Below are 25,253 nucleotides of genomic sequence, written 5' to 3'. Positions count from 1 at the left end.
TCAGTAGTTCATGCTGGGTGCTTAAAATATACCGACATTGACATTCAAACATTGACCGTCCCACCCCCCCCAAAATGAAATTACAGACAAGAGGCTATCGTTAATCTATCATTAATTTATTCAAAAACAAATCTAATAATGCCAATTGTGCTTTGCCTTTGGACAGCAAGAACAAAAAGGTGACATTTGTTTTCAGTAGCTGGTGACTCTTTTTGTAGTAACCACATGTTTTCTACACTTCTGCATATGTTTTCTTTTCTTTTAAAGTACAACCTACACTTTTTTTTTTTTTTTGGATTACTTATAGGTTAACATGCACAAAAAAAACATAACCAAAGAACCTACAGTGCATTAAAAAGGCACCTGCTCTTCAGACACAGGCATGTTTTCTTTTTAATTCTACAAAATGTATACACATAGTTGTTTTAGGACATTGTTAATGTAGCTTCCATGAGCAGCGAGTCTTCATAAATCCCACAAGCAGTTCATAAAAACTTAATCTCGTTTGTTCTGACTCTACAATATCTCACTGACCACTTGGGGGACAGATGGGATACATTCGAGAGGTAATGTCATCCAACACAAACAGCTACAGCATGAAGCTCTTCAATGTACATTCACACACAAGACTGTAAAAGACAATTCCCAAGTTAAGGAGAGTTCACACTGAAGAGTGGATGATTAAAGGCGACCAGAAGGAGACATGCAGTACAGTACATATAGTGGTTTTTGTCCCTCAGCGCGGGGACGTACAGGTTGAGGGCTCAGATAAGCTTTAGACGTCACTAAGTTCCCACCGACTGTCAGCACAGACACTACTCTGATCACACGACCACTTAAAGCACATACTATTCTCTTCTTTAACATGCTTATTCATGTAATTTACCAATCCATAAACCCTTGAAAAGTAAACCTTTTGCAATCACGGGTCATTTCATTCGACAAAACTGCATGAAAACATGCAAGGTTTCTTATATTAAATACAACTGGATGTTGACAAAAAAAGGATTTAGGTTCATCTTAAATTGTACAGACACATTGTCACCAACTCTTGAAGTAAAAATATTCAATTCAATATTAAATGTATACCATCAGACATCCGAACGCATTTGAATTATTATTATTATTATTATTATTATTATTATTATGTTGTTGTTGTTGTTATTATTGCCCGGACAGACGGAGTGTTGAAATGTAACATTCATACTGTCTTCACATTATCATTGTGAGATCCATATCATGATAACAATACATCACGCCCCCTTTAACCTTTACAAACACAGGCCTTCCTCTTTTCCTCAAAGAACCTGAGTGAGTGCATATGTGAAGTATCACACACACACACCCACCAGCACTGAGTTGGATAAGAAGCATTTATGCTATCTTGATTTAGAATGAAACCCATAAGACCAGAGTCCACATGTGTTACTGACCTCTTTTTACAATAAATAAAAGCGTCATGGTACGATGCACTGAGGCTCCACCATCAGGTGAAGATGTTTTCTTTCAACAACCGCAGTTTTAATTCACAGCAAGCCTGACACACTATTTGTGACTTGACCTTTGGGAGGAAAAAAAAGAAAGAAGAAGAAAACAGGAATAACTTAAATGATTAGAATCTACTTCCAACTACATTTGTTATGTTTTTTGACTAAATGGGTTGAGAAGCAGACATTTCAGTTAAATTAATTTTTAAAAGAAAAACAAGCTTTAGGTAAACCATACACTAAAGGACGTTAGTATCGTTTGTTTTTACTGCACATTAAGGCAGCAAGTAAACAACGCGAAAAGGAGAAAAATATCCTCCTTTAAAAAATAAAATAAAAAAAACTTGACAGAACAGTCACATTATCATGCTCTCACTAATGTTAAGTCTCCGAGACTTGACCTACTGTTAAAATGGATTATACAGTGGATTGTGTAGCTCATCTGTCGAACAAAACTTCCATTGCTCTCTCAGCAGCGGTGCTATAAAGGCTTTATACAGTTTAACTACACAGGGAACAGCGGTGGTAATCCCCAAAATCTCTGCTCTCCCTGAAAAGCGTGACCTAAGAGTTTCTGAGCTTGTTGTGTTTGAATGGAAGTGGATGTAATGGCTGGTATTCAGTATTTTAAGCGCGGTCCTATGTAACATTCATTGAGAAACACAGAGATCAAAGTCTTCTGCATCCAAAAGCAAAGAGGAAATGTGTAACTGAATGCACTTGGATATTATTAGTGTGAATGCACTTAACTGTAAATGCTCATGGTTATGCAGGAACAGGTACATTTTGTGTTTGCCAAGCAAATATTTTTGAGCAGAACAGGTAGGTGTGTTGCTTCTAGTTAGGATCCCTTTAACTGGTAAATGTACAAAACGATTAAACGGTATGACAGGAGGAGTGGATTTTTTTTTTTACAGATATTTGATGTCAAATACACTTTGGATATGTGCGTATTTAGCAGGGTTAGCATATAACCCAGGAGTCGGCAAATCTGTATATTTTTTAACTTTCCTGTATTACTGAATGTAACGACACAAAACAAGTATCGGTGTTTAAATACTAACTAACAGACTACATTTCTACATGTTTCCTACTGTATGATAACAGAGTGCACTGGAGGTAATACAGCAGCATTTTTTTTTCTTTTTCTTTAACTAACAAACAGAGAGGTTTACATGAAAACATACTTGTTGTGGGGTAAGTTCATCGTTAGTTTCTATGGATATTATTAGTCTTGTTGACATAAATAAATTAAATGCAGATTGTTTAGTTTAGGCTACTGTGAAGGTGATGCTTCGTTACTAACCTGTTCCAGTGTATTTTCTGATGGTTTAAAATTTAATCACATTAAAACCTTGTCACATCACTGGCAAAGTTCACAGAGGATGATACCAAGACGTACCTCTTCAAAATTAACAAGACCGGTGTTTTTATCAGCTGTACAGTTCCACGACAGGGAGTCGTAGACGTGCACACAAAAAGGGAAGACTGGCTTCAAGTCTCTTTTACGGCTAACAGCTAACAGTTAGCGGCTTTTGGATGAAGGCACTTCCTGGTAAAGTGTTCCATGGAGTAGCACCTGGGATTGTTTTGAAGTAACCAGTAGAAGCCCTTAAGTAGAAGGAGCCTGGGGTCAGAGCTGGGCTGAAAGGTCACAGCAACGTGAAGCCGAGGATGTAATGCAGGAGTTTGTTCCGATTGGCCTGAGGTAGAAAGGTACTGCTCAGCTCCAGAGTGGTCACCTTGTTCTCTCGTCTCTCCTTCAAGACCTACAAGGAAAATGACAGAAACAGAGAATGAAACACTTGAACACATGAATATTTACTTTCTGCTTTTCTAACATAACAGAACTTTTTAAACAGTCAGAAAAACACCAACCCTTTGGATGAGTGTTAACAAAATAAATATATGCATAACACACTTACCCCAAGCTCTTTGAATGTCCTCACTGTGTTCTTAACCAGGTAATGTGTTGCACTTTCACCTAAAATTGATGAAAAACAGAGGATAGGATTACCGGATGAGTCCAATATTAGATTGATTTGATGTCACAAATTTTTACAAACCTAACGTTAAAGGAAATGACATAGATTGCAGTTGGTTTACTGTTTTTTTGCATCAAGGTGAGACACGTTTTCAGGACAAAGACATCTCAGCTAGCTAGGAAACCAAAGGCAGTAGTGTAGGTGCAGATGAAGCTCGATGAAGGGTTTTATATCATGACAGTGGCTGGCTATCGAGAAGCCTTTTAAGTTAGCCTAAAATCCTGGACAGAAGACACTTTTTACTCCATATTTTACTCCAGAGTTGTATTTTTTTCCCACAAGTTCTCAGCCACTATCTTCCAATATATACAATGTGTGAAGAGGAGAATCTCCGCATGTGCTTTGCATGCACTTTAAAACTTTATAGGAAGCACATACAGTAAAAATAGACCTTCCATGCATTTTATTTCTTTGGCTACATCCACAGTTCTCCTAAGACATCCTTACCGTCCACACTACCCTGGTGAAACTGCAGAAGTTTGCAATGTAGATGATTAGCTTGTAGTTTGAAAACTGAACGGTCAGGTGATGCAAGTTTCCCGGATTATGTCTGAATGCATATTTGACAATGCTGTCGTCAAACAACTTAAAATAGTACCATAGGTATGTAAGGTGTTATTTTGGTTTTACCATAAGCAGCCACTCCTCTCTCTGTGCGGGTGAGCAGGTATCTGAAAAGCCTTTGGGTGTAGTCAGACTCAGTCATGGGCTGACTCAGACTGTGGACAAAGATTGCAGCGCCGCTGTAGGCCTCCAGTACTGGGCTGAGCAGGCGCTGAAGGAAAATGAAGAAGTCCTGGTGCTCTGCTGAAACGCTGACCTGAGCATATCGAACAGAAAACCAGGGAAAGAGAATGAAAACTGAACGCTGCCACATTAAGCAGAGCTTGAAAACAGAATCGGAAATACTTTTAAGAAATATCTTAAGGAGACCTTTAGGTATCGATCTCTCTGCTCCTCTCCGAAGTCGCTGTCCTCATCCTCCTCATCGCTTCTCCAGGAAAGGGGCTCAGGGAACTTTTGGGACCAAGATTCTTCTGTGGGACTGGGGCTCAGTTCCTCCTGTTCCTCCTGACACACAAACACACACACACACACACAAACACATATGAACTGGATCATCCCAAAACAGATTACACATGAGCAATAACAATGATCTGCAGTTTCCCAGACATTCAACTTGAAACGGAAGTCACAGTAGTTGTTGTCGTTTTTTTTGTCCACTGTCGGTGACGTCCGTGTGTGAAAACTGACCTCTGCTACGTACAGAACGCCATACTGGATCAGCCGCGTCACTGTATCGTGGAAAACTTGGTAAATGGTCTGGCAGGGCTGTGGAATGGTGAGAGAGTGACACAGAGGAGCATGGGAGAAAACATTTTCATTTACTCCACATTAAAATAAACGACAGCCACCAACATTTTAACAATTATGAAATTCTTAATACAAATATCAACAGGAAAATCTCTGGATGAAAGTTGCCAAGAAGTAAACATCTAAATTTCAGAATATTTTCAGACACAAAACTTTAAGGAAAAAGCTTTAAATATGAAGTTGGCCCCAGTTCGTGATAATGAATAATTACCATTCAAGTGAGACTAAAACAATTCATTAGTTTATAGGGCTGCTATAGCTATAATTATTAACCATGTTAATGTTCTGACAACCCTTAATTAAATTGTATGTAATAATTATTTTTGGTATTGAGTATTGGTTATTATTAGTAACAGACAATAGACACAGGACACCTTTACTTTCAGTGGGCTTACTGATGATGAAATGGTTAATAAACCATTCTATGAATCAAAGATAAAGTCCTGGTGAAGACTAAAAGCTGGTCATATTTCATCGTCTTTCAATAATTCACATCTGGCAGTTTATGTTTTTAGCCCTTCTAATCAGTCAGGCTAATTAATAGGAGTTTACAAAGACTAAGACCGTGAGGAATAAAGTTGGGTCTTACAGGAGCCACCGCCACTTCATTGGTAAGAAAGTAGGAGAGGCTGGCAGCCTTGCGGATGAGCCTCTCCTGACTGAGGAGGCTACATGGACGACCAGACTGGTGATCAGACTCCGATTCCACAACCAGCTCTCGCTGCAGTGACAGGATGCTACAGGCTGGAGACAAACAATGACAAGCATTTAAGTTAAAAACCTACAACTGTTAAAGACTGATCATCAGTTAATCATCATCTTTAAAAAAACACAAAAAGTATGTATATTTCAGTATGTAGCGTGAATGTTTAGGTGACAGGTTTCAGCAAAGCACATATAAATCAATTTAAATGGATGAGGATGGGCTATTTTTTTTGTTTTTATTGCTCTTTTTTATTTTAACATTGGATTGTAAATACATTTGGGACAGTAGTTTATATATTTAATTTGGGTTGGACATACTGTATGTTTTGGAAGGACTTTGCATATTTATTTTTTGGGGCGTAAATATATTTTGAAGACACTTGAGAACGGGGTAGGAGTAGTCTTCTTATTTGTTCTTTTTGTTTTCATTTTGACAATAAATTAATTTGTTTGTTCATACATGTAAGTAAGACAACTGAAGTGTTGCTTTGTTGTGGAGAAGAGGATTTTTCTTTTGAACAGGGCGAGCATAGTAACAAAGATCAAACCAGAGAAAACACAGAATAAGAACCAACAACCTGTTGGCTCAACATACCAATGACTGCATCAGAAATGAAGACATGGAAAAGGCCATTGCTGTAGAAGTTGAGCTCAAAAAGTGCTGGCACAGTTTGGCTGGGTGCGATGGTGAACTCTCCATTGCGATTTGCACTGCTGGTCACGTTGACACAGTTTCCCAGGAGGTGGAGTGCACGCATGACCACATCCTCAGAGTTCCCTGAAAAGCCCAAGTCAAAGTCCCTTGAGAGAATTTCCTCCTTCATGTTGAAGAAATCTTCCACCAGCTTTGACAGCACCACCCCCTGGAGCAAAGGAAAAAAACAAACAACAAAACAGAAACATATATTACATCTATTTGCCTGCAGAGGGCAGAGGCTCACTACTCATGGGTAAACGTGGATGCAGGAAGAGTGAGATCTCTTCCTACGATGCAGGGGTGTGTGACATTTGGATCACCTTGGTGTAGGAGAGGCAGCGTGAAAGGAAGAAGAGACAACGAGACAGAAGGGAAATGAAAGACAGCTTTACTCACCTGTCTATGTCTGTACAGCAGCAGACAGGCCACAATGTTTGTAGACATGATTGCTGATGACTTATTAGCCGCTGTGGAGGAGTCAACAACAGTATCATTAGAAACAAACAGCATACAGATACGATCAAGGGCAAAGATGTTAGATTAATGACATGAAGCAGGGAGAAAATGAGGAAGAAGACATTGTCAAGATTATCAAGAAACTCCATATTCTAACATGTATTTTACATATTTATTAATAATAAGTCTTATCCATTTTTTTATTTTACTGGTTTGAAATTCCTCAATTATATTAAACAAAATGCAATAAACTAGATTTGTCTCTTGTATATTTATGAATGAGTAGTGTGGATTGTGTGCATGTGTCCAAGGACGGGGTTACTCATGGTCAATTTGAGCATAGTTCAAGCTCAAGGGCGTAAAACACTGTCAAACACTGGTACTGCATTCCTCCCCTCCCCTGCTTCTCTATCCTCCCCTTCATCCTATTGGCTAAAAACAACATGCCATCCAGCTGGAGACTCTGTGATTGGTTGAGGGTAAAAAAAAGAAAAGAAAAGCAATAGCTGGGGAGAGACAGTTTCTGTCGTGCTTCCCTGGGGCAAAACACCTACAGTGATGGGAAGTGAATGCACTGATGCTGCTGTGTTGGATTTCAGTTAAAAAGATAAAGTGTGATGGATAGCATGTCATGAGAGTGACGGTCGCTACAGTAAGCAGGTCTCGCTGTGTCACTAAATGAAAAAGAGAAATGAACGCGGTGAACTCCTAAAGCAGGAGCCATGTGATCAACATTTTTTTAAGCAAGGTGGGGTCTCTGACATTAGCATACTTTGGGTGATGGCTTCATGGTGGGTTTTTAATGACTCATGAACTCTGGTAATATATAAAGATTATAGACAATATGGTTTCCTGTCTCAGAGTAATAAAATCACAAGCTGCGTGAATCATGACGGTGGATTTCTTACTGAAGAGAACGTGCTTGGCCAGGTTGTTAATAAGCTGTCGTCTGAATATGTCATCAGGCAGCTCTCTGTTCATCTGCTCGACCTCCTGCCTCTCCAACAACTGAGCATCAGGCCTATAGAATTAAGATTAAACAGGTCACAGTCAAACTTTCTCAACATTGAGTCTGACATAAGTTTTACTTTGTCACACCATGCCATTGGTCAGATTTTGTTTGTGACCATGTGACCAAACGCTTGTTTGAACACTTCAAAAGAGAAGTGTTGAAACGAGTGTTTGATCATAAAGACAATGATGTAAAAATGTGTAAAAACAACATTTAAATATTTTTGAATGAATTACAACCTCCGTTAAGGACAGATATGGATTATTTTTTCAGGCAAAAACCAAAAACTGATTTTAGTATTAATCTGGATTCAAAAACTGAGGAGCCTTGGTGGAGGGTTTGCATCCAAGTGAATTATACAATAAAAGGGATCAAAAAAGCTTGAGTCTTCACTGTGTATCATGGTTTTATGCTAAGGAAAAAATAGCAAACCCTTGCCCTTTAAATAAACACTATTCTTAGTAAAGTAAGTAAAAAAAAAAATACAAGTATTTGTCAAATGTCATTCATTTATCATTCACCTCCAGGAGGAGGAGGTTTACTTGTTTTGTAGGCACAGCCACTAAATATCTACATAGCATATCATACACATTATTTTGGAAGACAGGACAGGTTCCTAGAGTGCAGGTTAACATGCTCAAGGGAAACTTCTCTGAAGGAATGAGTGTTCAATATGACAATAGTGACAACTGCCAGAATATCAGAATAGAGTTTGTAATATGGAGTTCAAAGCATTATCCACAAAAGCCAAGTGACAAAGGAGAACAGCTGGGACAACATGATACAGGATAGTAAAACAAAAGTTAGTGCATTGAACTGAAGTGACCTATTTTGATTAACTCTAGTGCTGTGCTCTCAGATGTCACATAACAGACCCAGCTGCAAAGCAGCAGGAGGGAGAAGTCAAGTGTGGACTTGAGGGTTCATGATGTTACAGGTGGGACAGTCAAACTGCAAGTGCCTGCACACTCTCAGCTTTCAGGGATATTTCCAGTGTGTCGTCAGTCAGTGTGTGATCACACTTACTGTGCGGAAATAATGGTCGGCATCAAGGTGTGTTCCAGTGACTCTAGTGGAGGAATATGTCGACTTCTCTGGGTGCTCAGGTACTCCTTTTGTGGAAACACAAGGGGTTCATAAATACAAACTAGTCTGTAAACACTGTGATGTTGGTTGGCTATGAGTGCTTCTAAAGTAATTGAGTCGATTGATTGAACCGATGATAAAATAATGACAGTGTTTTATTATCCAGACATATGTGTGGCCATGACAGCAGTGGTTCTATTTTCTATCAAAGCTAATGTCGATATGCAATTACCTTCAGAGAGAAGGGTTGGTTGAAGTCAACCCTCACACAGCCGTTGTTCTTCCTGAGCATCCTGAACACTCCACATGCTATTCCCCACCAACTCTCATTCTTCTTGGGCTTGCCCTGGAGGAATCAAGGATTTCAGACCGTCACAGTTTAACATTGGTAGTAAAACAGCACATGGCTTATTTGCCATCCACGAACAATCATTTTGTTGCCAGACTTGCCCTTAAAGCTGCAGTGCATAACTTTTAAATACGAATGACTGTCTGTCATATAAAAGCCATTACCAAATGAGTTCACAAAAAAAAGGCTACACCGATCAGCTCCACATGGCTCTGAGAGGTTTTTCAGTATAGCAGTGTTTGGATTTTCTGTCACCTGGCAGCATTCCTGTATCATGCAAAGGAATGTGTTATGTCACAGATGACAGAAGCAAAGTGGAAGCATGTGTAACAGCTATACTGTGCTAGTAAAGTGAGATGGCAGCAAGAAATACCCAGGAGACGTTTCAGAGGTGCTTTCTACAGCTTCTGGAGTCCTAAAGCTATTGTCCGTGACAGGTTTCTAAAACAATTCTTTAAAAGGCTGTGTAAAAATACTGTATTAGCATTAGTTAGGTAGTAGAATTTCAGTATTTTCACTGTTATGAGGGCAGAACAGGATGGTGTATATTGGCTGCATCGGTTGCAGTGTAGCCCGCATTGCAAGCTTTTCCAGAACACTGCTACACCAAATTTTATTCTCACCCTTATTTATGGATAGCTACCCAGTCGTGAAGAGGAGACACAAAGTATGGACTCAGGCTTTAAGTCACAAACTAAAAGCTTAACATATTATGCACATCCATTTCTTTTAATGACAAAACTTAAGCACACAATAAGAGACCCCTTACAACCACTTACCAGCTGTTCACTATTGTAGTTGCCCTCAATAATGCGGTCGTAGGAGATGCCAACGGGCACCACCAGCACGTCCGGGATTGACCCATTCAACAGTGTGTCTACCACGATGGACAGCATGCCCGCACGTGCTGGAGACAGTTTACCGCTACGAGAGCGTGTACCCTCCAGGTAGACCTCCAAAAACTGCTGCTGACGCAACAGCTCCTCTGTATACTGAGGGTGAGATGAATAGAACAAAGAGGAGTGAATATAGAGGCACTAGATATGAAAAGAGAGACACATGTGGAGACACTGTGAAAAAAGGTCATAAGATTTGAGAGCCCATCACAAAGTAGAAAACAAGCATGAGCTTTTCTGCTATGAGTTAAAATCAGTGGTGGTAATTTAAAGCCTGGTGCAGGCTTGACAATTCAGTACGTACAAAAGAACCCATGTTGTGCAATGGTATCCTCCTGTAGTATGTACACAGCTGTCTCTTGGTGTGTAGCACTTTTAAGAAGAGATGCTTTGTCCTGAAATAGACTCTAGGCTGACGAGAACAGACATCCAGGTTCAGCTTTCACTAGCTCCATGTGGCTCTTTTTATTGCCTGCACTTCAGTTCTAACCGTGGAGGAGTTTGACTAATTACTTATTGTGGGTGAGCAACACAGGACTGTCAGATTTAAATCTTATCTGCAAAGGAATTGAAGAAGTGCTTCATCCAATTGCCCAAAAGTTTTTACTCTTTTAGGTGGGATGTGGGATAAACTTTTGTGAGCACACAAGAAAAAATAATATGTAGGCCATTGCTTCTGACAGCTGCTTATGTCTTCAACTGATAACTGTTATCTTACAAGCTCAATACAAACTTATCTTAGCGGGAAAATACACAGACTGCGATGTTTCCCACTAACTCCAGACATATAATGCAAATTTTTATTTCTGATAAACTGGTGCAACAGAGCAAATCCACTGACTCTCCTAGTCATTTCTATAAAGCACACTTAATGTTATTTGTTCTACAAGCAGCTTACGGTATTAATCATTCATTAATCATATGTAGCATTAGTCCTGCTTCAGGTTTTCTCATTAGCTACAACGGTTAAGCCACATTATCCAAACACTAGAGCTGAAAAGAAGCTTGGAACGGCTTAAATGTAAAATACTATGAGCTACAGCAAGAAAGCAAATGTGGAAAGACAACACACTAGAGGTGAGAACAGAGGACAAAATAGCTAGACTAACATTATAAAACAAAAGCTTTTCAGACCACCCATCTATCACTCAGGAATAAGAAGATAACAATGCAGAAAAGCATTCTGCCTTTACATAATGGCATTAACTGAATTTAGAACAGATGTGTTTATCAAACCTTTGCTTTAGAAGATTAACAGACCCTTGGGACTTACTGCATGTAAGAGTGATCTGTACAGAATATCCTTCTTCCCATCCCCCGACTCCTCCATTTTCCTTCTTATGAAGAATCCTCCTAGTTTACGGATCAGAGTGCTGGAAGAGGGACAAAAATAATCAAGTTGCCTTTGCTACACAAACATCCTCATATTTAAACAAACAACAAACATCTGACAGCTACATTTACAGTAGGTCAGTTTTTTTTATGACATTTCCCTGTGTTCCCCTTTTCTACTTTTTCATGCTCCAAATGTATAACTTTCAGTGCTTCTTTATTTTTCATCTGCAACAGCCTACTCCATCCATCTTGAATGAATTTTGTTATTCTAAAGATGGCTCAGGTTGATATTTGGGGCGTTTTGACATGAGCACCCACGTGCTACAGAAGATTGATACGATACGTCATATCATATCAAGTGTAAAACAGATTGACAACCTGTTGTCAGGCTGCTACAATTCCTTCAGCATAAAATCAAGGCTTTATTTGAGCTGACATTGCTTTCTGGTCTTTTCCCCAGGGAATTCCTGTTCCTCTCATATCAAAGTCTATCGAACAGGCCAAGAATTACCATTTATTTTGAGATCAAACTTGACATGTGGTTGCATGGGCGTTTTACCTGAGGATGGGGATGCTCAGGTTGTTTCCAGCTGCGATGTGGGGGGCTTTGATGTTGTGACAGAACAGGATCAAGGTGATGAGCAGGTAGTCAATGTGAGATTTGTGAACAGGAAGGAAGACCATGGGCACATTTTGCTGTAAAGATACAAGATAAGATACAGACACAATAGTAAAACTGTTTTTTAGTCTATTAATCTAAGCCAAACTCATGAATGAGTGTAATAAACACAGTCAACAGGAGGTAGGACCATGTAGATAAAAACAGAAAGTTGTGTTATTGTGTGTAGTTTTGAATACTGTGGTTTGTGCCGACAAACATAATGACAAGCATGGAAGACTGTTGTGACAGTTTGGACCATTTGCATGTTACTGACCTCTGTTGCAGCTTTCTTGACCATTTCCAGCTGACCTTTGTGGATCTGGATGCTCCAGAAGAAACCATTAAAGAGCCTCAGGAGGACCCACCCTGTCAGTCTGAACAAAAAGAAGAGTGATGATGTAGAAGAGACAAAAAGTATACAAAACAACAGCTGTGGTGGTATGAATCAGAGCAATACACAGTTACATTAATTTCACTGCAGTACAACAACTAACAGAGCCCCAGAGAGTTTGCCTAATGTGTTACAACATTCTTTTGAACAACTACAAAGCAACGAAAGGAAGGTGGACATGCACCTGATGAAGGCTGGTGAAATGTTGGCAACCATCTCCTGAAGGAAGGCCCTTGCTTTCTGCTTCACTTTACTAACAGCTCTGCGCTCTTGGACAGGCTGGCTGGTTGTAGCATCCAGATCCGTAGCGACCTTCACAATAGCATTTTCCACACTGTTAACAGGAACAAAGCAAACATGAGGCTTTGTATACCAGACAACAAACAAGTATCATTAAAACCATCCATGTCTTGTGTTTTCTTATCAGAACATGATATGATCTGGTCTCCTTTTGTGTGCTTTATCACCAATGTCATTTCTTAAGTGTTTTTATTTCCCATGTAGCCTTGTTTTATTCTGATACAGAAGAGAAAAGAGATCCGAGGACATTGTGATGTGTCTCCTGTCCGACCACAAGAACAAAAATTATGTTTTTAATGAGTCTGTTGTCAATGCATTTATCTGCGCCTGTGTCTGCGCAAGTGATAAAAAGAGAAAAAAAGAGAGTGGAGTGAATGAGTGAATCAAAGCGCTACTCACACTGCTGTATCATGGAATCATATTTTAGCAATTACAAAAAAATGTGATTCATGTTGATACTGTCAAAGGATGTCAAGATGTCTTTAAGATAAGATAAAAAAAACTTATTCAAATGTACAATATAGAAGATACTGACTAATAAGATTATAAAAATAGAATAGACTACACAGTACATACATTAAGTAACCAGAATATATACAGTATGAGGATACATACTGCACATATACAGGATTACACTTGAGGTATTGCATGTATGTGAAAATGACATGTTACATGTGCTGAGAACAGTTGTACAATGCATCTGGAGAGCATACATGAACTACGTTCAGGAATGTGGCCACACGTGTCCCCAAACCACCTCCGAATGTATTTTGTGATGGGATGCATTGGGTAGGCTCAGATCTGTAATAAGTGCTGTTCGCTAGTGATTAGATCACTCGGAACCTGACTGTTCATGTCAGGTGAAAGCAGGGGTTGTAGTCTCATTACGCTTCTTCATGTCCTAAATAAAACTTTGGCATAACATCTCATGTTCTGTTGACCCCTACCTGCTATTGTTAAGCACATTGTCCACCACGTTCCTGGTGAAAATGTCCTTGTTGACATCTCTCTCCATTACAAACAGCACATAACTCAAGTTGCGTGCCAACCAGCCCCGTTGTCTGCATGAGCACACATACACAGAAATACAAATAAAGATTACATGGAAACATGGAAAGAACAGCATACACCCCCAAAAATAGACTGTGGGGAACATACTCTAAATCTAGTACATGGGGTTAAATGCTTTCAGGAACAGATATGACTCAGCATCAGATATCCACATCTGAAGACACACCCATTTTTCCGCCTTGACTTTGAACAAAACTCATCATATTTGGTTATAAAGACGTCCTGTAATTTGACACATTTTCAAAAACCGGCCCAGGCCGACATATCCATTACTTACAGCTTTCATGACCATAACAATGGCCGTGTTAACACAGTGCTGACTGTATGAGACAAAATTAAGACTTACTCATGAGTAACGGTAGACAAATTAATCCGCTGGTTAATTAATCAGGCCTGTGTCTGCCATTTTTCAATAACTATTTATAAATTGGATTTAGAAAAACAAACTGTATAGATTCATGTAAGCTAATGTTCATCTTGTCTGGGGTGAAGGTATTATGGTGTTTGAGTTTTGCCTGTTGAGCTCAGTCACTGGATGCATGTGTCTGTTGTCGCTTAACAAAAACTTTAAATTATTCATCCGTCTACTTTTCCATGGTTTCAAAGATCAGTCCTCTTGACTTATCATACACAGGTTGTTAGGGAAGCCAGTGCCTGTCCCTAATGTATTCACTGTACTACACAGGAGGCGTCTTATTGCCAAGTGTCAACAAATGTCAGAGCAACATGATTACCTAGTGTGGGTCTCATTGATGTAGATGACGTTGCGTAATCCCAGGGATGGAATACTCGGGTTAAATAGCTTCTCCTGTGACAGAACCAGAAATGAGCACAGTATGAGAGAAAAGACACTTAACGTACCTGTATGTAAGAAATGTATTACATTAAGTCTTGAAATTACTATGATATGTCATCATAGATTGAGGGAATCTGTTATACTGAAATACTGGCTTCACTATATTCACAATTTTAATATTAATTTGCAGCCTGCAAATGTTGTTATGTTGTGTTGTGGAAACACTGTAACAGTGTTGCTCCTTGAACATCCATCTTTATGTTCATGTGGGAATAGTTCCTTAAACTACATGGCAACCTCGAGTTTCTGGGGGGGGGGGCAGAACCTTTTTGAACACCTTATGAAGTCTCAACATATTTTAACCAATAAATCATTACATTACATTAACATAGACTGGTTTATTTTTCATTTGTCTTAGAAGAGTACTTGGCTTTGACATTGTCAGCAAGAGTGACTTGGAACGTATCATAAAGTCAGTTGAGTTTCTAGATTGCGATTAGCTCAACACCTTGTTAATTTGTTGTACAGTAATTCTAGTCAACTCCAGTTATGTAAATACAAGACACTATTTCTTATTTAGAAACCGATGTCATTGAGCTTCTCCACCATTACTTAATTATGAATACTAATGCATATACATTTTATGTTGATCCATTTCTTCTAAATCCATTAAAACCCCAATGGAACAAACAATTCCCCAAATGGACCTGACTAGAGTCAGAGCAAATGAATTCACGTTAGGGTTAATTAGTTGTGGTGTAACATTACCCAGCTCTGTGGTGTGCAGGAGTGACAGCAGCGGCCCACAAATGGCCTCTTTCTGTTCAGCAGGCCTTCCTTCCACGTGCTGGCAACACAGCGCAGGACTGAGGGGCTGGTGCTGCGGTCCTTTAAATTAAGCCACACAGGAAAAATGATTTAAGGTGACAGAATAATACGTCACACATAAAAGGGGCCTGTTCTATTTAGCCCCTATAATCTGACAAGATGTGCTATAAAAAAAAGGCCTATTACAAAGATGAATAAATCTGACTCCGGGTCTGTAACTTACCAGGTCCTCATTGGGATGCTTCCAGCGGTTACACCACTGTTCTCCATTGTTGACCTGCAGCAACAAGCCATCTGACGGCTCCATATTCTCTGCAGTCTTTGCTCTCTCTCTCCCACCCTCCAGGGCAAACACCACTAGCTGGCAAGCTGGTCAAGACACAGGGACTTCACAAAATTAAATTACATCCAAAGACTTTCTAAGCAAAAGCAATGTCATCAGAAATGTTTTCAATTCACGATTGGTCATCAAATACAGACAGACTTTTACCAGGATGCAGAAGAGATACAAATGCTGAACAAAAGTATAAAGCTTTTCAGACAAACTGATGAAATAAATTAAAAAAACTTTAATGCAGATAAATACTGTGCAACAGTAGGATGGAAATTCAGCTTATAACAACATATAACTACTGAACTTCAACATCTTCCATTATTTTACACCAGACTATTTTAATCAAGAAACAATCAGTAAGAGAAACTATGTGCATTCAACAGGTAAAAATGTGGTTCCCTCCCACACGATGCATCACCCTTTTAGTATGATGGGTTCATCAAACAACTCTTTGCTCCAGTTAGACTTGATTATCCAAATGGAGGCTGCATTGTTTTGTTTGTCCCCAGACACTGTGGATATAATATAAAGACTGGTTTACTGTGATTCAAATAACTGACAATGATTAGGGCCAGTTATTATGATTTACATGACAAGACCGACTACAGTACGTCACTCAAATGGATGGATTGTTTATACTGGATTTACCATTCAAATACATTGGTTTGTTTAAATCACAATTATGAAAATGCCACACCACAAGACAGGAAAGACTTCTTTATTTTCAGAGCCACTAAGTCATCTTCAGACATCCCAGAAGGGACATGGTAGGACTACTCATCCATCTTTGGAAACAGATGTGCTGTTCATTAACTATTACAACTTTTTGGAGCAACTAAAGGATAACACTGACGGAGTGCAAGTCTTGATTGAATGAAATTGAAATTATTTTGATTCAAAATGTCAACATTACATTATGCAGCTCTGAAATAAAACTTATTGAGGGATCTTGGATGACCACACAAAGCCTGGGGCAGTATGAGATTCTGACTGTAAAGTAATCTTAAGAAAACTCATACAACATAAAACACATAAAGCTCTAAAATGTGACCTCCTTCGTCCATCATGCCATCAAACAAACGCAGATGATTGACTGCTCGCACCAGCACGCAACCTGAGAATTTTTTCTCTGTTTTTGATGAGTCATAAAAACAGCTCATACCTTCGGCACAGTATGACAGAAAATTGGATCCCTGGATACCTTGATTTTTCATGACTGCAGTAAACCTTCAAACAAGTTGTCAGCCAATGCCTATCACACACGAAGTTTAGGGTGATTCACTAAATGTATTTTGGTCGATACTTTTCATGTAAGCCCTTTAAATATTGGTGAGAAGTTAAGTGTTAAGGTCTGACTGCAGTGAACTGCACACTTCACTACTCACTAATCGCTTAATCAGGAAGTCTTACATGAAATGTATCGACCCAAGGACATTCTAATTTAGAGCAACGTGAAAACAAAACAATTTAGAATTATAATTGTGAGACACTAAAAAGTATAAGCAGTTGTATAAGAGAAAAAATGTATAAAAATAAAGTACATTTGAAACAACGTTCAAATAGAAATAAAAAAAGTTATGAAATATTTCTAACGACATTAAAGACAATTACTTTTGTCAGTTTTATTTTGTTTAATGATACAAAATTATTTGAAAGATTATTTTGCATTCTGAAGATTAAGAAATTAACTGGTCAGGTCATATGACCTCAAGTGTGACAGTGTGTTGGTAATTGCTTGATAATCCCTTGTAAAGCTGAGGGTGTGCAGCATCTGGGCCCCAAATACCAACAAACACAATACAAAAGTCTGACTTTGCTCTTGTCTGCCTGCTGTGCCTCTGTTGTTTTCTGTTTAAATATTAGCAGGTGAACGGTGTGGTCACTGCTCTGCAACACACTGGGCTTAGCTTTTCTGTACAGCATTTTAAACGTTTCACTGCTTTTGTAAAGAAGCCATGTGCAGTACTGGCAACTGACCATAATAACCACCAATTCATCTTTGAATGAAGTCCACCTTTGACATGTTAACTACAGTGTGGACCATTCTGACACATCCTCTGCATCTAAAACATTTATCCTCTAAAGATTGCAAAAAAGTTATATTTCTTAATAAATCCAACTGCATATCTGGACTTTCCAAAATTAGAAGTTGTTTTTGCCTTTGTTGCAAACGTGTCTGAATCACGAACAGAACATTTGAATTGGAATTGAAAAATAAAACACTAAATGTGAATATCAAATATGAAGATTAAACCAGCAAAACTACCGAAAATGTGATGAGCATTTATTGGTGTTCATGAGGTTTTGAAGGAACCTGCTCGAGCAAACGTTTTGCACCTTAACTCAACTATAAATAACAGACTGCATGTCTGAGTCCAATGGCCCACAGAGATAAGGACAAAGTGAAAAGACAGTACAGAGTTCAAATGTATTTAACAGAAAACACTGCAGCCAGAGTCCCTTGTTAGTTCCTAAATAGGTTTGTGAGTCATATTATTAATGATGGCTGTCTGACCAAACTTTGAATGAATGTGCATCAGTTAAGGTTTGGTGCAGCTCTGTGTTTCTATGAATAATAAGCCGAAGGACAAAAGACATGCATGAGTCTTGGCAAAGAAATGGCCCTGCAGTGAATGAATTCTCTTTGAAGCATTGTCTTCTTGTAGTGTTATGGTGCTAGTAGGTGATATGCACACTGATGAGGGAAACTGTGTATTCAAAAGGGTGAATGACCAAGGGAATCCACTCATGGCTTGATGGAGTCAATTTGGCGGTAGCCAAAAAAAAAAAAAAGCTGAAGAATAAGGAGCTGTGGGTATTAGGTAACGAAAGAACAAATGATAGCCTTGAAAGAAGCTTAAAGCAAATAAAACGGCTAATTTCCAGTAATAATATAGAACAAGTAAAATTAAATACTCTGTTGATATTGATTCATCAAGCCATAATGATGCTGCCAGCATGACTGCAACTTTTTAGAAATGCACTAATGATGCTTTGAGCACACACAAACCAACACTATTTGCAAGTGTGATTTAACTTATAAAACCAATTACTTTAGTAATCTAGAAATTATTTTATTACAATGAACAAAAAGCAGTGTAATTATCAGGGGAGGCAGCTCATCTCCAGCCAAAATGTTTTCCTTTCCAATAACACATTACAGGACTAGGTTAATCCATCTCACACACCACAAGCTGTCTGCAATAAGCAGGTCAAATGGGAGAATTCTCAGTGTGACAGATGGGGGAGCAAATAAAGTAACTAGCTGTGCAGTCTGATCACAAAGGCACAGACCAGGCAGTGTGGTATCTGGCTTAATTTCCTTCCCATGATCTCCACATGCAGTGAAGTTAGGTTGTTTCTTGTCAACCCATGCCTTGTTCCAAGCACATGGCATGACCTGCTCCCTAGCACAACTCAAAAATATGTCAATTTTACCCCAAAATAAATAATTGAAAAATAGGGAACAAAGTACAGTTTTTACCAGTGTTTTACATTGTTATTATTTTTGAAGTAGGAGGTAACATTTTGGGGCATGTTTTGTTTGTTGCCTTTGATGAAGGAAACATATTTTTGTTATTTATTTGTTGTTAGGCTATTGTTAACCTTAAAGCTAATTGGATGGCAGTCTTGGCATAGGGTTGCACTCTCTAATTGCTATATCTAGTTGTTATTTATGTCTATTTGTGGTAGAGGTACATTTATGCTTGTTTTAGTAAATAAACTGCATCATCTATTTCATAAATGCTGATTATTGCTTATTTGTGTAAGTTTACACATTTCCGTTCTCAAAAACGTGACGAATACTGCTACGTGGACACAACTTTATTTTTGAAATTTAATGATTATCTGAAAACGTTTTTTGATGACCTGTTTCATTTAATTCACATTTATTTAAATTGTATTTGGTTATATATTTTATAGATACCAGCGAGGAGTATATGACTGTATATCTATGCGTTTGTTTTTCTTTCATCAACCTGACAAAATATGGAAATTACCCTAAGGCGTCTTTAATATGTACCGTTACTATTTAAAAAAATAAAAAGACTGACTGGTAAAAATACATTGAATTCCCAACACTGCAGCTGCCACCAGACACGAAAAATCAAGCTTAGAGCAAATCAAGCACTGTCTCTGTAAAGTTAACCGGTTTAGCCGGTTAACCTTAAATGTGCATTGATTTCCACTAAATTCAGCACTGATGTGATTGAGTTATTACAGCTAATATGTGTACACGACCCTGAAGCGTTACTGTCACGTTGCAGTTATTGTTTCAGGACAATACGCGCTCAGCGGCGTCGGTGACAGTTACTTGAACCCTGGTGATGTATTAGCACTAGCTCGCTAACCGGTGCTGTGGGGAGAAATACATATCTCGCTTACCTTGAATATTGTGTTACGCTGACTCATATCTCAAAAATATACTCGTAGACTAAACCCCAATCTGTAACTGAAGACTTCGGCCGCCTTTGGTCTTCACACGTTGGCTCCACTCTGCTCAGAAAAAGACCGGCTAGGCTTGCGCGGCTCTGCCACATAAAGCTGCATGACTAGAGGACGGACCGTCGTTGTTTTTAGGACAGTGGCCAATGATGACGCAATCTTAAATCGACTGTCGTGTGAGAGTGACGCAACTTGCAGTGGACACGTTTGTGGCACATGAGGATAGCAACATTCACTTTCTTCTTCATAAGCAGGTTTGTGTTACAGCTCACACTTTTATAAATTGTAATATTTTATACTTTATTTAACGCCACCATCTATTTTAACTCAATTACGAGGAATGTAACCGCAGCGCTTCATATGTAGCTTACGTGTGTTTACAGTTAGCATTAGCCACCGACACAGCGTCAGCTGACTGTCAACATCATTGGCTGCTTTTGAGGTTTTTCGTAGAATTTACTTTTATCTGTGGGAATATGGATCATATTGTAACTTACTGCCATTTATGAATGTTTCCAGCCGTGTGTATTTTTTTCTTGTTGTGAATTTGCCATAACTAACCTTAAGTTTTGTCACTACATGATCTACATCTGCTATTGTTTTGCACTGCTACACCACTGGTGAGAAAAAAGGTTGATGTACACAGAGAAAGCCTTCTCAATGACGCACGTCTTCATACCATATAGTACCATAACCTGGCAGCAGGATTGAATTTATTAGTGTATAGCAGACTCTAACATCAGCCCCAAAGAACAGCCCGATTAATGATTTATTTGTGCTCCAGATGGACTCAAGTTTTCCCCCTCCATTGTTGCTTCTCATTCACTGTAGCTTCTTCACCACCTTGTGGTGAAAAGTCCTGTTAAAAGTGTAAACAGTGTTGTGCAAGGAAATGGAAAAATATGTGAGTAGAAAAACTTAAAAATAAAATGGCATCAAATGGTTTGCTTTGCCTCCTTTTTACTGCATTCAGAATTACTTCTGTTGTGTTTATCCATACATAGTCTCAAAACCTTAACCCCCTTTGAGTCTTTTAATTTACGGTATCCAAGAACAAGCCAAAAGAGAGGTGTATATCATAAACAAGATATAATACACGACCCATTGCACAGAAGTTAAAATGTTCTCATTAAAATACCTATACGTATGTCTTCTGTCTCCAGGTAAAATGGCAAAGAACAAACAAAAAGGGAAAAAACAGAAGAATGTCTTTCAAGTGGCCAACAAGAACCTGAAGCACAAAAACAAAGCAAAACCTGTCACAACAACACTCAAACATGTGAGACCTCTTCTGTTTTACTTCTGTTTACAAACACCATTCCACCATTACTTTACAAACACCATTCCTTCCAGTATCCATTGTAATGTAGCATTTGTTGCACTTCGCCTTGCATCATTTGTGGCTTCACAGATCAATGCAGTTAAAAATGAGAAGGTGGAGAATCTCAATCAAATCTTCTCAGAAGTCCAGAGGGATGTTTCCAGATCTGTTGCTCCTAAACCAAAGAAACAAACACAGGTGAGATAAGGAAAGTCTCTCATATCTTTCATTTAACATTTCAATTCTCTCTACATAATAACCTTTGTCTGTTTAGGTTGTCAAGGAGCCACCGAAGGAATCCGTAAATGTTGACAATGCTGCTGAGCTGTTCTCTCAGCTATGATGGACTCACTAAGAAATAAGGACTGTTAAATAAAGACGCAGTGGGAACCACTTGATGAGCGACTTCATGTCCAAAAAGCAGACTCCAGGTGAAGGCTGCAATTATGGATTTATATACAAAATATATATATACTCTGCATTTTCTGTGCAAAGAAACATTGTCACTTGACAACAGTTTGTTGTGTCATTTTTTGTGATTTTGTTTTACTGAAGTTTCAGAAAATATTGAAGAAAAAAACTGACAAACTGAAAAGTGACTGTTGTATCTGTCTAAGATGTGTGATTTATGCTTGTTGCTTTTAAAGTTATACCTAGAATTGGCTCTTCAATGTCCTTAAAGACACCTCAGACCAGAGTTGGTGATGAATTCTAGGGGTTTTTGCTGATGCTGCTTCCTTCAGTACGATGTTGTGCTTATTCAACAATCTGTTCTGGTACAGTACTGAACACTAGTATCATCACTGGAAAACATAAAAAAAGCTAATCTATCCATCTTGCTTTGGAATTTATTATTTTTAATATAGGTTGAAGTTTAAATAAAGAGATGTCACTGATGAGATTATGGTCTGAGTTCTCTTTAAATCAGCCAAAAGGTTCATTGTCCACCTCCCCTACTCCTTTACCACATGATGGTAACACAAAAAAAACACCTTTTTAAATAATAGTCATTTAAATGTGGTTGAAGTTCGCCCTCTAGCGGTCGCATAGAAACAAAACGTGGACTTGGACTGTACCACTGTCCCATAATTACGGGAATCCATGATACGCTCAAGATTCTTCCTTTTTAACAGAGTGGGCTTTACAAGTGTATTTTGATATGAAACATTTTATTTTAATCATTACGTAAATAGTTGCCATCACTAATCAATTGTTTATATTTAAAATGTTCTGATACTGCTGCAATCGATTCACCCACGTGACGATTGCTATAATGGTCAGGTCTGACGCTCTCCGTTTCCTCTGTCTCTGTCGAGCTAGCAGCAGCCATGAGGTAAGCTACACGTCACTTGTTAAAATATGGTTTTAATCCTGGCGATAACTTCATATTGTTGTAGGCTTTGTCATTAGACATGAGAGATAAGTGTCTGGCTTTGTTTGACGTGGAGTCACGTCGTCCATTTCCACTAGAATAGTAAAATGTCCGGCCTGTGTTGAGCTACCGAAGCTAAGCTAAGCAAAACATGTCACAACATGCTTCTGTAACCCATCAGGGTTATCGGTGGCTAATCAATTAGCAACTTTCGAGCTTGTTGTCACTATTAGTCGGACACTGGTCATCATTACTGTAATCAGTTTATTGCTGTCAAATCTGACAAAAGTTAAACTGGCTGCTGACCAAATGTTCGCCGTTCAGACTTGGTGACATAGGTACCCAACTGTACTTGGACAGAAGAGATGGTCAATTAACTATCAGTTGAGCTGGCACCTGAACTGTTACAAATTTAAACGTTCAAGAACGGTATACAAATGTTAATAATTGTTATTTTACATGTAATTATGCATATAGAAAAACACATTTACAGTACACGTTTAAGTACTGATAGAAATCTGGAAACACTCACTTGACCTATCCTCAATAATTGTTTTTTAAGTGTAATACAAGTCAAGATTGCAGTTTAGCCCTGATATGTTAAACAATGAGATGATGTGCTGACAGAAAACTGCCATGAGATTATAAGGAATCATTTGCTGTCAACAGTTAAGGTATACTATATAAGAACTGATTTATTCTTCTTCGTAAAAGTTGAATAGATCAGTTACTTGTGGTGAATCATTCATACCAATTATGATTGACTCGCGTGTTTGCAATATACATGCATAGATTGACTTTTGTTGGTGTTGAGTTGGGTTTTGTTTTATTGTCTCACTTCATACCAATATGTTCTTGTCTCAACAGCATGCTCAGGCTCCAGAAGCGCTTGGCCTCCAGCGTCTTGCGCTGTGGCAAGAAGAAGGTGTGGCTGGACCCAAACGAGACAAATGAGATTGCCAATGCAAACTCTCGTGAGTTTAGTTGTGCCCCCTCAGCAAATTTGTGACCTGAACTCCTTAATGTAGCTTATTTTCTTTCAATGTTTTTTTTTGTGTTTGTGCTGCAGGCCAGCAGATCAGGAAACTGGTAAAGGATGGCTTGATCATCAGGAAACCTGTGACGGTCCATTCCCGCGCTCGTTGTCGCAAAAACACACTGGCACGCCGCAAGGGACGTCACATGGGTTATGGTGTGTATGGTCCTTTTCTCTTTTCTTTTTAAATTGGTCGGACTGAAACAGTATAATCCCATGCCATCGTATTGTAGTTGTAGAAAAATTTTAAATGGATAAACGTGTTGCCATTTTTAAGTTTTTATAACTTGTTTCCACAGGTAAGAGAAAGGGTACAGCCAATGCTCGTATGCCAGAAAAGCTGATATGGATGCGCCGCATGAGAATCCTGCGTCGTCTTCTTCGTCGCTATAGGGAGTCCAAGAAAATTGACAGGCACATGTAAGCTTCAACTTCCTTGCTTCCTTGTTTGATTTCATCACCTTTTCAAGAAGATATCCTCTTCTTCTTTGAAGCACACTGACATGTTTCCTGTTTACACCAGGTACCACAGTCTCTACCTGAAGGCCAAGGGTAACGTCTTTAAGAACAAACGCATCCTGATGGAGCACATCCACAAACTGAAGGCAGACAAAGCTCGCAAGAAGCTTCTGTCGTAAGTTGCTCTTTCTTTCTTTTTTTTGTCTTTATGTTTCATTATTTTAATGCCAAAAGCTAATTTTCTGTCTGCACTGTCTTTCATCCATCCAGTGACCAGGCTGAGGCTCGCCGCTCAAAGACAAAGGAGGCTCGTAAACGCAGAGAAGAGCGTCTCCTGGCCAAGAAAGAAGAGATGATCAAGAACTTTTCAAAGGAGGAGGAAACTGCAAAGAAGTGAATTTAACTTGATTTATTTTTCTTCTCAGATTTTCCCTTTTGTTGTTTAATAAATTTGGGTAAAAGTGACAGTCATTGTCTTGTGATTTATTTTGGTATTGGCCTTTTAAGAATTAATTTTGTCCTGAAAACCTTATTGTTGACTATGATACATGGGTTAGAATACTTCTAAATCAACCTGCTGAATAAGGCACTGTCTTGTAAACATTATTTAATATAATGCAAACATAGTCATATTGAGAATGAGCAGTCAAAATATGATGAGTATTCAGATCTTGGGTCACCAATAATGTAGAGGTGACAGTAGTTTTGTTCACAGGACTGCTAGAATGAGGTCCAAACTTTACAACACTAGAGTTCTATGTCTCAACAGTCCAACAGATGGCAGCAAAATACATGT

The 25,253-nt window shown here is 38.7% G+C and overlaps 3 protein-coding genes across 3 annotated transcripts; 2 read left to right on the top strand and 1 right to left on the bottom strand.

Moving 5' to 3' along the window:
• Positions 1–95: 95 nt before the first annotated feature.
• On the bottom strand, positions 96–20,361 carry gpam (glycerol-3-phosphate acyltransferase, mitochondrial). Its single transcript, XM_058620701.1, has 21 exons — positions 20,210–20,361; positions 15,713–15,858; positions 15,430–15,549; positions 14,600–14,673; positions 13,742–13,855; positions 12,679–12,828; positions 12,378–12,477; positions 12,002–12,138; positions 11,381–11,480; positions 9,991–10,203; positions 9,095–9,208; positions 8,803–8,888; positions 7,673–7,785; positions 6,705–6,775; positions 6,207–6,474; positions 5,496–5,650; positions 4,787–4,864; positions 4,466–4,603; positions 4,163–4,352; positions 3,413–3,471; positions 96–3,256 (listed from the first exon to the last, which is right to left on the bottom strand). Exons 2-21 carry the CDS (start codon positions 15,794–15,796, stop codon positions 3,140–3,142), a joined length of 2,481 nt encoding a protein of 826 aa, XP_058476684.1. The 5' UTR covers positions 15,797–15,858; positions 20,210–20,361; the 3' UTR covers positions 96–3,139.
• A 32-nt stretch (positions 20,362–20,393) lies between these two features.
• rbis (ribosomal biogenesis factor) lies at positions 20,394–22,489 on the top strand. The gene is made up of 4 exons (XM_058620704.1): positions 20,394–20,523; positions 21,433–21,548; positions 21,681–21,788; positions 21,865–22,489. Exons 2-4 carry the CDS (start codon positions 21,438–21,440, stop codon positions 21,931–21,933), a joined length of 288 nt encoding a protein of 95 aa, XP_058476687.1. The 5' UTR covers positions 20,394–20,523; positions 21,433–21,437; the 3' UTR covers positions 21,934–22,489.
• A 294-nt stretch (positions 22,490–22,783) lies between these two features.
• Positions 22,784–24,922, top strand: LOC131448338 (large ribosomal subunit protein eL19-like). The gene is made up of 6 exons (XM_058620703.1): positions 22,784–22,923; positions 23,830–23,936; positions 24,032–24,154; positions 24,298–24,418; positions 24,522–24,632; positions 24,728–24,922. Exons 1-6 carry the CDS (start codon positions 22,919–22,921, stop codon positions 24,852–24,854), a joined length of 594 nt encoding a protein of 197 aa, XP_058476686.1. The 5' UTR covers positions 22,784–22,918; the 3' UTR covers positions 24,855–24,922.
• Positions 24,923–25,253: the final 331 nt, after the last annotated feature.

The sequence above is a fragment of the Solea solea genome, chromosome 21, assembly GCF_958295425.1.
Source record: "Solea solea chromosome 21, fSolSol10.1, whole genome shotgun sequence".
NCBI lineage: Eukaryota > Metazoa > Chordata > Actinopteri > Pleuronectiformes > Soleidae > Solea > Solea solea.
Note: the sequence above shows the minus strand (reverse complement) of the source record. Positions and strands in the feature narration are given on the sequence as shown.

Coding starts and splice junctions, on each gene's coding strand:
- rbis (XM_058620704.1), top strand. CDS start 21,438: ATGGCAAAGAACAAACAAAAAGGGAAAAAACAGAAGAATGTCTTTCAA. Junction 21,549..21,680: donor TCACAACAACACTCAAACAT/GTGAGACCTCTT, acceptor GTGGCTTCACAG/ATCAATGCAGTTAAAAATGA. Junction 21,789..21,864: donor AACCAAAGAAACAAACACAG/GTGAGATAAGGA, acceptor TTGTCTGTTTAG/GTTGTCAAGGAGCCACCGAA.
- LOC131448338 (XM_058620703.1), top strand. Junction 23,937..24,031: donor GATTGCCAATGCAAACTCTC/GTGAGTTTAGTT, acceptor TTTGTGCTGCAG/GCCAGCAGATCAGGAAACTG. Junction 24,155..24,297: donor GGGACGTCACATGGGTTATG/GTGTGTATGGTC, acceptor TTGTTTCCACAG/GTAAGAGAAAGGGTACAGCC.
- gpam (XM_058620701.1), bottom strand. CDS start 15,796: ATGGAGCCGTCAGATGGCTTGTTGCTGCAGGTCAACAATGGAGAACAG. Junction 13,856..14,599: donor ATCAATGAGACCCACACTAG/GTAATCATGTTG, acceptor GTGCTCATGCAG/ACAACGGGGCTGGTTGGCAC. Junction 6,776..7,672: donor GGCCAAGCACGTTCTCTTCA/GTAAGAAATCCA, acceptor ACTCCTCCACAG/CGGCTAATAAGTCATCAGCA.